General features: G+C 46.9%; 1 protein-coding gene across 2 annotated transcripts; it reads left to right on the forward strand.

Moving 5' to 3' along the window:
• Nucleotides 1–1101: 1101 nt before the first annotated feature.
• Nucleotides 1102–11766, forward strand: RAB5IF (RAB5 interacting factor). Of its 2 annotated transcripts, none has more exons than XM_068912272.1 (4): nt 1102–1321; nt 4332–4435; nt 9166–9295; nt 9973–11766. In XM_068912272.1, exons 1-4 carry the CDS (start codon nt 1190–1192, stop codon nt 10012–10014), a joined length of 408 nt encoding a protein of 135 aa, XP_068768373.1. In that variant the 5' UTR covers nt 1102–1189; the 3' UTR covers nt 10015–11766. The 2 variants fall into 2 exon arrangements, with proteins under 2 accessions (XP_068768373.1, XP_068768372.1); XM_068912271.1 differs by having other exon boundaries at nt 1122–1321; nt 10417–11766.

An 11766-nucleotide genomic window follows, 5' to 3' on the forward strand; every position in this document is an offset into this window, starting at 1 on the left:
TCACGTCTTTCAGCTTGTATACAAGAAGGAGCTACTGAGAATCTTGAAGGCATGGATTTTGAGCAGACAATATAGCACGATGGAAATGTGCAGTCAAATTGTACAGCATGGGAGGGAGGCTATCTCCAAAGAATCTGTATCTGCTCACGGCTGTTGTATCTGCATGCCTCAATGTGATAAACAGATTTCAGCTTTGCAAGCATCTAAGGGGTGGCAGGTAAAGAGCAAGGACAGACAGGAAGGCTGTCCTAGGGCAGTCGCTGGCCTGCCTTACTGCCCAGAAGCAGCTCTGCAAGGTGGTCTGCATGGCATCATTGATTTCCTAAGACAAATGCTGGGCCCCGTCTATGCTGGAAGCGGCATCTACATGCAGTGATGCCCTTCACGGCCTGTTAATGGCATGGGTGTGTTTTACATCAAGGCGGGGCTGCCAGCCAAGGCACCATACCCACCATTGGCTCTTGGACTTGCATCTCTGTCTTCATAAAGCTCTGGAGCAGGCGGCTGCCCTGCTGTGGGGTACCTGTGCTGGTGGCCCCAGCCCGCAGGTGCAGGCGGCTGCCCAGGCATGCAGCTCCCTGCGGGGGGACCCTCGGGCCCAGCGGGGGAACCCTGCCAAGGAGCCACACTGCAGGCTGGGCAGGGCTTTGGCCTGCTGCAGGCCTTGGAGAGCCTCCTCGGTTGCTCTCTGCCTCAGCCTCCCCTCCTGCGAGGCAGGAGCAGGGCTGCAGGATAGGGCCAGGCACTGCTGGGGCCTGCCAGGGGAGAAAGGTAGGACACCTTCCCCTGTGGGGCGGTGTAAGACAGCAGTGTGAGGCGGGGCCGTGGGGACCATGCGGGGCCGTGCAGGACAAAGGTGTGAGGTGGGGCTGTGGGGGCCACAGGGGGCAAGACAGAGGTGTGAGGTGGGGCCGTGCGAGCCCTGCCACCCCACAGACGCCATCGCGGCATTCAGGCTCCGCCTATTCTGCCTAAGCCGCATCGAGCCCTAGCGAACAGCGCGTTTCAGAGTGGTCCCGCTCGCGAGCCGTAGTGCGGGGTGGGGGTGCAGGTTGCTGTTGTCACGTGGGAAGGGAGGCAGCGCCGCAATTGGCGGGCCGCGGGCGCCTGCGGGTGACGCGGTGGAGCGGCCGCTTCCTGGCCGGCGGCGGCGGGCCGGGGCGTTGGGCGGCTGGCGGCGCGCGGGAGGATGAGCGGCGCGCGGCGCAGGGAGGAGCCGCCGCCGCACGCGCAGCAGCACGCGGTGGCCAACGGCGGCGCGGCGCTGCGCGGCTCCGTGTGGAGCAAGGCGCTGCGCAGCGACTCGGCCTGGCAGGACAAGGTGTGGGCGTAGCGCCGAGCGTCCCCCTGGGCCGAGCGCCTGTGGGCAGGGCCTGCCGCTGGAGGGGGAGTGGGGACCCCGGCGTGGGGTGACGGGAGGGGACCAGAGGGGGAGGAAGGGGATCCCGGCGTGGCCTGGCGTGACCAGGAGGGGAGGACGGGGACCCCGCTGTGGCGTGGCATGGCGTGACCGGGGAGAGGAAGACGGGGCCCTGGTGTGGTGTGACCGGAGGGCGGACGGGGACCCCCAGTGTGCTGCGTCCAGGGAGGGGGACGGAGGCCCCGGCGTGGGGTGACCGGCGAGGGGAGGACGGGGACTCTGGCGTGGTGTGCCTGGAGGGGGGACAGGGGCACCCGATGTGAAGTGGTCAGGGAGGGGGATGGAGGCCCCAGCTTGGCGTGCCTGGTGAGGGGAGGACAGGGACTCTGGCATGGTGTGACCGGGGAGGAGAAGATGGGGGCCCTGCTGTGGCGTGACTGGAGAGCGGATGGGGACCTGGTGCGGGGTGATGAGGGAGGGGTGGACAGGGGCCGCGATGTGGGGTGATGAGGGAGGGGCAGATGGGGACCTGGGCATGGGATGATCGAGGAGGGGAGGACAGGGACCCCAGTGTAGGGTGGCTAGAGAGGGAGAACGGATACCCCAGTGTGGTGTGATGTGGGGGTGGGGGTAGCTTGAGAGTGTTACCTGCAGGGAGGATGGGGACCCTGGGATCGTATGACCAGGGTAATGGGTGCCTGGGGGGGTGTGTAGGGGAGAGGACAGTGACCCCTGGGTGGCATGAGCTGCTGCATGGTTCCTTCTGGGGGTGGTGGGACTTGGGGGATGGGAACCCCACAACTTCCTCCCAGGTGGTGTGGCCAGGGGGCAGGTAGGACTCCCTGGGGTCTCTTGGGGTTAATGGTTACGGAGGAAGAGGTAGGTGCCCGCTGCAATCTACACTGGGGTACAAGTGGCAAGCAGAGCTAACCTGGAGCTGAGACTGCTCTCTGCCTTCACCCCTCATCCTGCTCTTTGGCTTGCCTCATCTGGGGAAGTGGGCTGGGCTGCTCTGGCTTGGTGGTACTGGGGCTGGGGGAAGCTTCTTGCCCCCTGAGCAGAGTGTGGCTAGTGCAGCTGTGCTACAACAGGAGAAACTACAGCGTGCTTGGCTGGCCCCGGGTGCCTCACTTGTCCCATGGCCCCAGGCTTCAGGCTGTTACAGACGAGTTCGGGCACAGTTGTGCTGATGCAGAGACTAGCCTAAAAGGTGGAGGAAACTGGCTTTCAGAACACTGTAGGAATAACAAATTGCCAGCTGAGGAAAACTGTATAGACCCACGTCACATCTGAAAGAAAAGGGTAGCAACAATAGCAAGCTTGTGAGACTTTGTCCATTACGATATTATGGCGTCTTTACATTACCAAAAAAAAAAAAACTTAGCGGTTGTTTAGCCATCTGAGGTGTGCTTTACTGTCTCCTTAGTGAGTCCAGCTCATGTATATATGGATTTTTGTAGAAATCAAATATTTTTTTGCACAAGTTTAGCATATGTTTTGACAGTGTTTCTAAGAAGATTTGCAGTAGCAGCAAATCTTCTAAGTATGAACAAGTGCTTGTCTTCCATAGACTTTCCAGGGAGAATGCGCATGTCAAAGTATGTCGGTGCTAAGAGGACTAATCAAATTCTTTTCTCTCTGAACAAATTTGAATATTTGTTAGCAACTTATAAAACTAAGCCAGTACTTAGAAGGCTAGGTCCTCCTCAGCAAGAGTTGTGACGTTTCGTATACCTTGCTGTGATAGAATTGACTCCTATTCTACTGGATTGCTAGTGGCTTGAGTTTTTAGTGTAGAAAGTGCAGAGGTGCTACTGTCAGTACAGGAAAGAAGTTGCTTGAGGGCTTATGAACAGTGCCATACTCATTGCCCATTCTTCTGTGTGTAAATGCTTTTTTATCATCATGGAACAAATTGCTTTTAGCTCTAGTGAAGTCTTGTTTCCTGTGTGCTGTAACAGTCCCTTTCAGTGCCTCTTCCCACCGCTGCCCACCAGCAGCTCCTCCACAAGGTTCTCTGAGCTCCTGTGGCATCCTCAGCACACAGGCATCCCCAGGTCCTGCTCTATCCCTTATTTGGCCTAAGCAAATGGCCATGTGTATGGAGCAAGATGTGTGCTCCCTGGTTTGCTGGCTTTGCCTTTCAGAATGGAGAAAGTGCTGACTTTCCCCTGCTTTTCCTTGAGGGACAAACACTAATCTGTGTCTTTTTTTCCCTACAAGTTGCTGTTCACAGAACTTGCAGGAATACCCTGTACTTGAATTTACTGCTCTTGAACAAATCTGGCAGGAATTGGATGAAGTATTCAAAGTTATGGGGGCGAGGGGGCATATGATGGGCTGTGCCATACCTGGGCAATCCTGTCTTTGGGGATGTTAGAGAAAGGATAGGAGCAGAAATTAATTTTATTTAAAGCATGAGTCCAGCTGCAATACTTGCAGTTGCATCAGCTCTATGGGAGAACAGGAATAACCACTGTACTGTTGCTGTGAAAGAAGACTCAGTTGTAGTAAGCACAAGACATATGTACCGATTTGAGGTTTGGAGTTGGCATGAGCGCTAGCTATTGGCAGCACTCTTTTTTGGGTGGACAAGCACCGAGGGTGGTGATAACGGTCTTAGAAGTTTAAAGAACATAGTTTATGCTTTGTTCCAATGAGTTTTTATTCATTTTAACAAATTTAATCGTTATTAATCAAAGGGACTAGATAGATACTTATTTTCTCCTGCAGTTAGCCTATTGAAGAACAAAGCTGTGTATTTAATTTGAAAGCAGAAATGTCGAGGGTTCATGATGTCATAAGCTGCTTTTGTCTGCTCTAAATACAATAACTTTATATATAACCTTTTAAAAAAAAAAAAGCATTCAGTGTGTAAAATTTTCAATTGTTAATTGTATGATGCCTTAAAAAAAAAAAAGAAAGAAAATGCAGTAAATGCCAAAATGTTTTTTGTGCTTTGTCTCCCCAGGATGAGTTTTTAGATGTGATCTACTGGTTCCGGCAGATCATTGCAGTTATTTTGGGAATCATCTGGGGAGTAGTTCCACTGAAGGGATTCGTGGGAATAGCGATGTAAGGTTTATTTCCTTTTCTGTCTCATATATTTTCCCACATTTATTTTTTTCTTGTCTGTTTTAAAGTTGTGTTATAAACGGTGGATTGGCCAAATGCAATGTCTGTTTATTGTGCTTCTTAAATCCAGCATTGCATTCCAGACTGTTACTTATCATGAACTGTTCTTCGAACAGATCAAGCTCTTTCTACCCCCTTCACCTGACTAATGCTTTTTTAATTATTATCGTATTTTATTAAAGGGTGAAGGGGTGGAAGAAGGGAATAAAAGGTTTGACTGACTTGTAAAGTAGGTTGTTCCTGCCTGTGTGAATGGGGTCTATGAGTATGGTGCCTAGTGGGTCCTTCTAGGAAGTAAGAACACAAACAGGGAAAGGTGAGGTAGTCTCTAGCTTCGGATCAGGAGCCTTCCTTGGAGAGGGGGTTCTGTTAGTGGACAAGAGGCCAGCTTCTCTTTGAAAAAGAAAAGCTTTCTTCAAGATATCAAAGAGGGTAAGTAACAAACAGGCAAAGTGGCACCGTTGGCAGTGCTTCTGCAGCTCTGCCAGCTTGCTGAAGTTATTGTTCTTTCAAGCCATGATGTGCTTTATTCCTGTCATTCCATGGGACGTCACAAAGAGAAAACATACACGTACAACCTAATTTTCTCTCAGGTACAACAGTGTGATTATCACACATTGAGTCTAAATAGCAGGTACCTGAGGTTTGATTACTCAAATAAGGGTTTGGGGCCGTGCAGCTCCTGGTTTCTTCATTGTTCACATCCATGAGTATCAATTAGATAGATTACCTTTCGTTATCCATCCGTTTGCTTCCTTGAACTGCAGCCTGTATCCTATTAGCTACAATAATAGGAAGTGGGGTATACTGGTAACTTCTTTCTTATGGTGTAGTAATAAATGGATCCACTCAACAGACTGCTCCTGCTTCCTACTCCCAAGTATACAATTTTGGTAAAGTGGGTTTTACATTTCTGACACCAAAATGATAATAAGGGTCCCTAACGCAGCAGGATCTCCACTATGGGTGCGATTGGCTTATTGTTCACATTCACTTATGCCAAAGGTTTGTATAGTAACACAAGCAATGGCAGTGCTGGTATTTGAAGCAAAATTGTGAAAATCAGCATACATCCCTGTCGAATCTCTTGGAGCTTTTTCCAAGAGCTTAGGCTAATAGTCAGGATTCTAGTGGTTGTATGCGTTCCCTTTACTATCCATAGTCTGACCAATTCTAGCTTGTTTGCTTAATTGTCCTAGCCTAGACACTTTATTATTAATGATATCTAAGTCCATGGAATTCAACCCTCCTGTGCCCAATCCAGCGGCTCCAAATCTAGTGGAAGTGTCCCTAACTGTCTGGGGTTTCCAGATGGACTTATGTCACTGATCATATATTGTCTAAGCAATTTGAGTATACTTTACTAATATTAACGCTGTCCTACCAAATCTTAGTGTAAAATTCATGTACTTCAGATGTAAAAATTGCAGACTTTTGGGGAAATCCTTGGGCAGCTATTACTGGTGTTGCAGTAGTGGTAATGGATTTGGGGGAATTTTCAAATTACATGCTGCTTACCATGCACAAGCCACGAGCTCAATGGTTAATTGGCACACAAACCTCCATAATGAATCCTGATGGCTCTGTTCCCTGTGGGCATCACCACCTTGGTCAAGGTCTTCTAATAGATTCACATGTGTATTGTTAACACTCTGTGATGATGACGCAGCAAAATCAAAACTACTGGTGCAACAAGTAACAAAACAGGATAATGTTGTTAGTACTTCCAAGGCTGGACCATAGTTCTCATTCTAGACTTCTTCCCTATGTGACAATTAGTGTACTTGTTATGTGGACGCTTTCTGTAGTAGGCTGAACGACAGCTTCCATTCATTTGTCCAGGAGGCCAGCAGCTCCTAGGGGGAGGGAACAAGCTAACTTAGGTCTTGGATCGTATCTAAGCCTCAGTAATGATTAAATCTACTCCTATAGTACCTGGAGTTTCACACGCTCCTTTCCCTCAAAAGCGTTTCAAAGTAACCCGGTGTTTTCTGAGCCGTGATGCTGATTCCTTACCTGATCTCCAGGATGCCATACTAAGGTGTCTAAGTTACCCTGCTGGTATTGGTTCAGCAGAGGGGATTGTTCAAAACTTCTGTATAGTAGACTACCGGTAGGTGTCGGCCAGGAGTTTAAGGCTCGCACATCTTCCCATAAGTTTCCTCCCCAGTTGGTGCCACTATTACGCCATTTGAGTTCTTTTTAAGCAACCCATTCCATCCTTCTACTGCACTATTACTCTGAGGTCAGTAGGGTAAGTGGAAAGTCCACTTGACTCCATGCTCAAGACAGCATTCTTGTACTATTTTATTTTTAAAATATGATCTATTATCTGACTGTATCTCTTCTGGCATTGGGTGTGTAGCAAACCATCAGTTTAATCCTGCTACAGTCATCAATCTGGATGCAGTGTTTGTGGGGTAAACATTACTCAAGCTGCTCACTACTTCCGGTGCTGGTCATAATGAAACATGGGGAGTTCTGTCTGAACATGAGGAAAAACTTTACTGTGAGGGTGACTGAACACTAGAGCAAATTACCCAGCGAAGGTTGTGGAGTTTCCATCCTTGGAGATATTCAAAAGCCATCTGAACAGGGGTCCTGGGCAGTGTGCTCTAGGTGGCCGTGCTTGAGCAGGGCAGTTGGACTAGATCTCCAGAGGTCCCTTCCAACCTCAACCATTATGTGATTCTGTGACAGCCCATTTAACTGACTTGGAGAGAGCGCTTTATCTAAACACATCTTCCATAATGTCTTATGTTTTGTAGTGACTGAGGGTGCTCCCTGGTTTCTCCCTTTTGCTTTCCCCTTTTGCATAGAGACAAGCTGGCTCTTTTCTGCAACATTTACTTTAGTGGTGTTCTGCTCTGGTTTTCATCTTTTATGATGTATAGCAGTAAATCCGCTAGCTTGTGTTGGGGGATCTCTTGGGAGGTGTTGCTATTTAAGCGTGTATTAATGGCTAAAGCTACTGATTTCAGTGCTACCTCTGCTATGAGATGGAGGTGTCCTGGTTCACAAATAATGGTCCAGGCATTCAATTCTGCGGAAGGGGGTTGCCCAGCACCTGGGGCAATGTGTGCTGGTCCCTCCAATTCAGCTAAAATAATGGTTTTCAGCAAGGTAGCTTGTATTATTATTTATCTCCCAGTGGTCGCCACACACCGTTTAGGTTTTTGTCTCTGACACATGCGCATGCTACAGTTGCGCTCAAACAGTCACCCCAGTCAGCACGGCAAAGGATCATGTGCCTGCCAACAGAACACATCTGAGACATCCCAAATGTGACACCCATAAGTGTGTGTCACGGTTCACCTGTGCCTTGGTCTCTCAAGTTTACAAGACAAGATATTGTGTAAATCAAATGATACTTCATGAGCTCATTAGGTAGAAGTCACAAAAGGGCTTAGTCCTTACTCCTAGCACGCGTCAGGCCTTAGCATGAGCTGTGTGGTAGGCCCAAAGCTTGCCTGGGAGTTGAGTGAACAGCCAGACTTAAGGAAGATTAACTGCCATCTTCTCCTTTCTCCTAAATCCTAGCTGTGGCAAGAAAGCGGAGAGAGTAGCAGCGAATACCTGTAAGAAAAAAATAAAGTGTGAAACTTGTAGAAATGGGGATCTAAACACATGACCCTCTAGCAGGGACTGAATAGCTGTGTGCAAACAGTTAAATCTAAAATGCTCTCAGTAATAGATATGGAATAGTTGAGAAAAACATTGTTCTTACTTAGTCATCCATTAATTCACAAGGCACCTTCAGGCACATGAGCCAATTCCTGTGCTGAATGTTAATAGGAAGTAAAAATGATTTGGTGTAAGGTGGAAAAACTAAAAGCTTCTAAAATTGTATGTGGTTGGTTTATCTGACTATGCTATGCATTTGAATTGCTGTTTGTGACTTGCTGCCAATCACTGACCTTACGTTTATGGTGGCAGTCTTTTCCAGCATCACCCTTGTTACACAGACTCCTTTCTAGGAAACATACTCTTCTCTTTGCAGGCTGTCCCAGTCTTAAGTTGGGGTTGGGAATAAGGCCAGACTGGCCTGAGGTCAGAAAGGAAGTTGCATATATTCTATTTTGGCACAGACTAGAGAGCATTGTGACTTGCCTCAAGTTGAACCGCAGTGCTGTGGCTCTGAGAGGCTCTATCAGGTCTTCTCTGGCTCTCATCTTCAGTCACTGCATTTGGTCATGGGACACTAATGCAGGGGTCTAACACCGAGCACAGCAGGTCCTCCCTTTTAGCAGCCTCAAAATCAAGTACCTTGCACAAGCAATTTAGATTCTGTGTTGGAGCAGAACAAGTGCTACTGATCTGCAGTAGATGAAAACTTGCAGGGCCCCTTTCCAGGTGATGTGAAAGATCGAGATATTGCATCAACCCTGCAATTGTAGATATCCTGCTGCTGATGCTTCCAGCTTTTGCCTACTGGCTTTCCAGTGTTAATAGGAGTAGGCTGTGGTTGGGGAAGGTGAACTTCACCCAAACCTCTAGTATGCTGTATCAAGATGACCTGGAGGAAGCTGGAGAATATTGCAGAGATAGCGTTCCTTTTTGCTTCCACTCTGCTGAGGAGAAAAAGTGTTTCATGGCTATGATTCTGTATGGCAGAATGAATGCCTGCACTCTTATTGCAGAAATTACAGTTTCTAATCTCTCTTTTCCAGATTCTGCCTGATCAATGCTGGTGTTCTGTACCTCTACTTCAGCAGCTTCCAGCAGATAGATGAGGAGGAGTATGGTGGAACATGGGAGTTGACAAAGGAAGGATTCATGACATCTTTTGCGCTCTTTTTGGTAATGCCTTTTGTTCCCTTTAAGTAGATTTGTGAATTGGATTGGTATACTTTCTGCGGTAAAAGTCCTAGGAAGAAAAGCAGATGATCCAGTGCATAGATAGAAGAGAGAGATGTTACCATAATCTAATAAATAGGATTGATCAGCAAAGAGAAGCCTGAAATTTGATGGCTGCTGGCTCTGAAATAATACAGTATTGATGACTGACGTTTCCCTGTAGGAAGGAAGTAGGAACAGGCAGATATGCTTCTGCATCCACCACTTAACTTTTATGCCTTCCTATCCTCTGTCACAGATGCACTGCTCGTCAGCTCCAGTGGAGCTTCATCCAGAGCTATTTATACCCAAACTGTGTTCATGTTTGAGTGTCTTTACATTTCCTACTTTGTCCACCTTCCCTTTCCCAAGCCTCTGAATACCCTCATGACTTGATTTGGTGATGCCTCTAAAACAATTGACAGAATTTTAGCGCAGAGAAGTTGGTCACCCTGGAAGCCAAGCAAGCTGAGTGCCACAGGCTTGTGGTGCATGGTGATCCTAACATCTCTCTGAGACAGTCTCAAAGCTGGAATTCAGTCTGCAGTCCTCTCTTGAGAGCTAGGTGTGAGGTTTGTTTTCAGTGTTTGAAGCCTCTCTAGAGGTATAAGAATAACCTCAGCTTCCTTTCCTCGCCACAGGTTGTTTGGATAATCTTCTATACTGCCATCCACTATGATTGACACAGTCTGCAGCCCTTGCTTGTTAAATCAATCTTCAGTAAATCAAGAAGATTTTAATAAATCATAGTCTCTAGTGGACTGGTGGGAAGGTGGGGGAAGCCAAATCAACTCCCTTCTGTACCAGTGGTCTGATCAGCCTGAAGAACCCCAACTGTTCTGCTGGAGAAGCCAGTCCATCTCAGTTTTATATACCTGTTGTTCATTGGAACTTTTACAAAAGCCATTGAAATTTTCAAAAGTGGTTCAAGACTGTTCAACTTTCGAACTTTTCCTGTGACTGTAGCCAGTAACTGTGTCAAACTTCTGTATGCTGAAGGTTGAATCTGATAATTTAATGTGTGTATGCCCTCTGTTTGAGATCTGTCATTAAATCCTGACTTGTCTTCCATTGTTGTCCTTCAGACAAACAGTTTCAAAAAAGCAACTGTAAAGTACTTGGGCGGAAGGCACTGCAGCATCCAGGATATGAGTTCAGTGGCTGTCCTCAACATGTTTTGAAGTGATCAGGTCTGATTTGATTAAACAGACTATGTTGTTACCATTTCTAATAGTTTTTCTGTTTTACTTGCAAATCACTTGCTCACCAGAATTTTCAAATAGTCTTTGCTGAAGACAGTTTTTTAAGCAACTTTGCTGGAAAGAATTATGATTAATTGGTTAATGAATGTTTAACTTGTGAGCGGTATTCAGGAGACTTAGAAACTCCACTGCATTTTGCTAGCCTGCCTACTAACTCAGTTGCTGGAGCTTACCACAGAGTTCAGTAGTCCTAATGGACAGTCATGCTGGAGGTATCCTTTTAAAGGTTAAGCATTTAAATTCTAAAATAATTTTTTATTTTTAAAGATGTTGAATTCAATGGGATTCGGATGCTTTTTGTTGATAAATGGAGGAGACTAAGACACAATTGAGGCAGCTAACATCTTAAACACAGAATTACTAACTTGGACATCAGACATACTCAATAAAGTACGAGGCCTCAAAAACCAGAGGCTTTCTTTGAGCTGATCAGTCCATAGATCAGTTCTTCCCTAGTGATGCCCTTTTTAGGCATCAGTCAGAGGATTTCTCCTTTAAAATATTTTTAAAGACATGTCTTTCAGAAATTGTTACGGCAAAACACGCACAGTCCCATCTGCTTGTTGTCAGAGGACCTTGTAGTCTAGTTGCCGTGTAGTCCTTGCTTTTCTACTGCTCACACACTCAAAAGAGTGCTTATCTAAAGTTGCCTTATAGTGAGGATTTGATAGTTTTAATATGCTCTTGCTAAAAGTCTACATTGCTTCCTTGTTGCTGGAAGTCTAACAGCCTGGTTCTTATATGTGAGTGTGCAAAGCTGGGGATCTAAATCCCTCAAAGTGCTGAGCTGATGCTCCAGAATCACCCACCCATGCAGGCCTCCATCCTTATCATGGGAGATTATCTGTTCTGCATGGAAAAAAACACAGCTGGCTATTTTAGGTCCTCAGTTTGCTGATGGAAAAGTGCAATAGCAGACAGCTTCTGCTACATGTGAATTGCCAAGTAAATTGTCTCAAACAGAAACTTCTATGTTTGTTCCTCTCCAGCCCCAAATTTGATCTTTTTCCTCTTCTGTCAGCTGAAAGCATTAATTTTCCATGAGAATTACACAGCCTGCTATTTGTAGGTCACCCCTTGTTACTGGCATCAGTTTGCCTCTTTACTATCCCCAGCCATCAGTAAAATCGTTGTATACTTGAAATGCTCTAATAAACATCACCTGGATTACCA

Source organism: Struthio camelus, chromosome 18 (assembly GCF_040807025.1).
Source record: "Struthio camelus isolate bStrCam1 chromosome 18, bStrCam1.hap1, whole genome shotgun sequence".
In the NCBI taxonomy this organism is placed as follows: domain Eukaryota; kingdom Metazoa; phylum Chordata; class Aves; order Struthioniformes; family Struthionidae; genus Struthio; species Struthio camelus.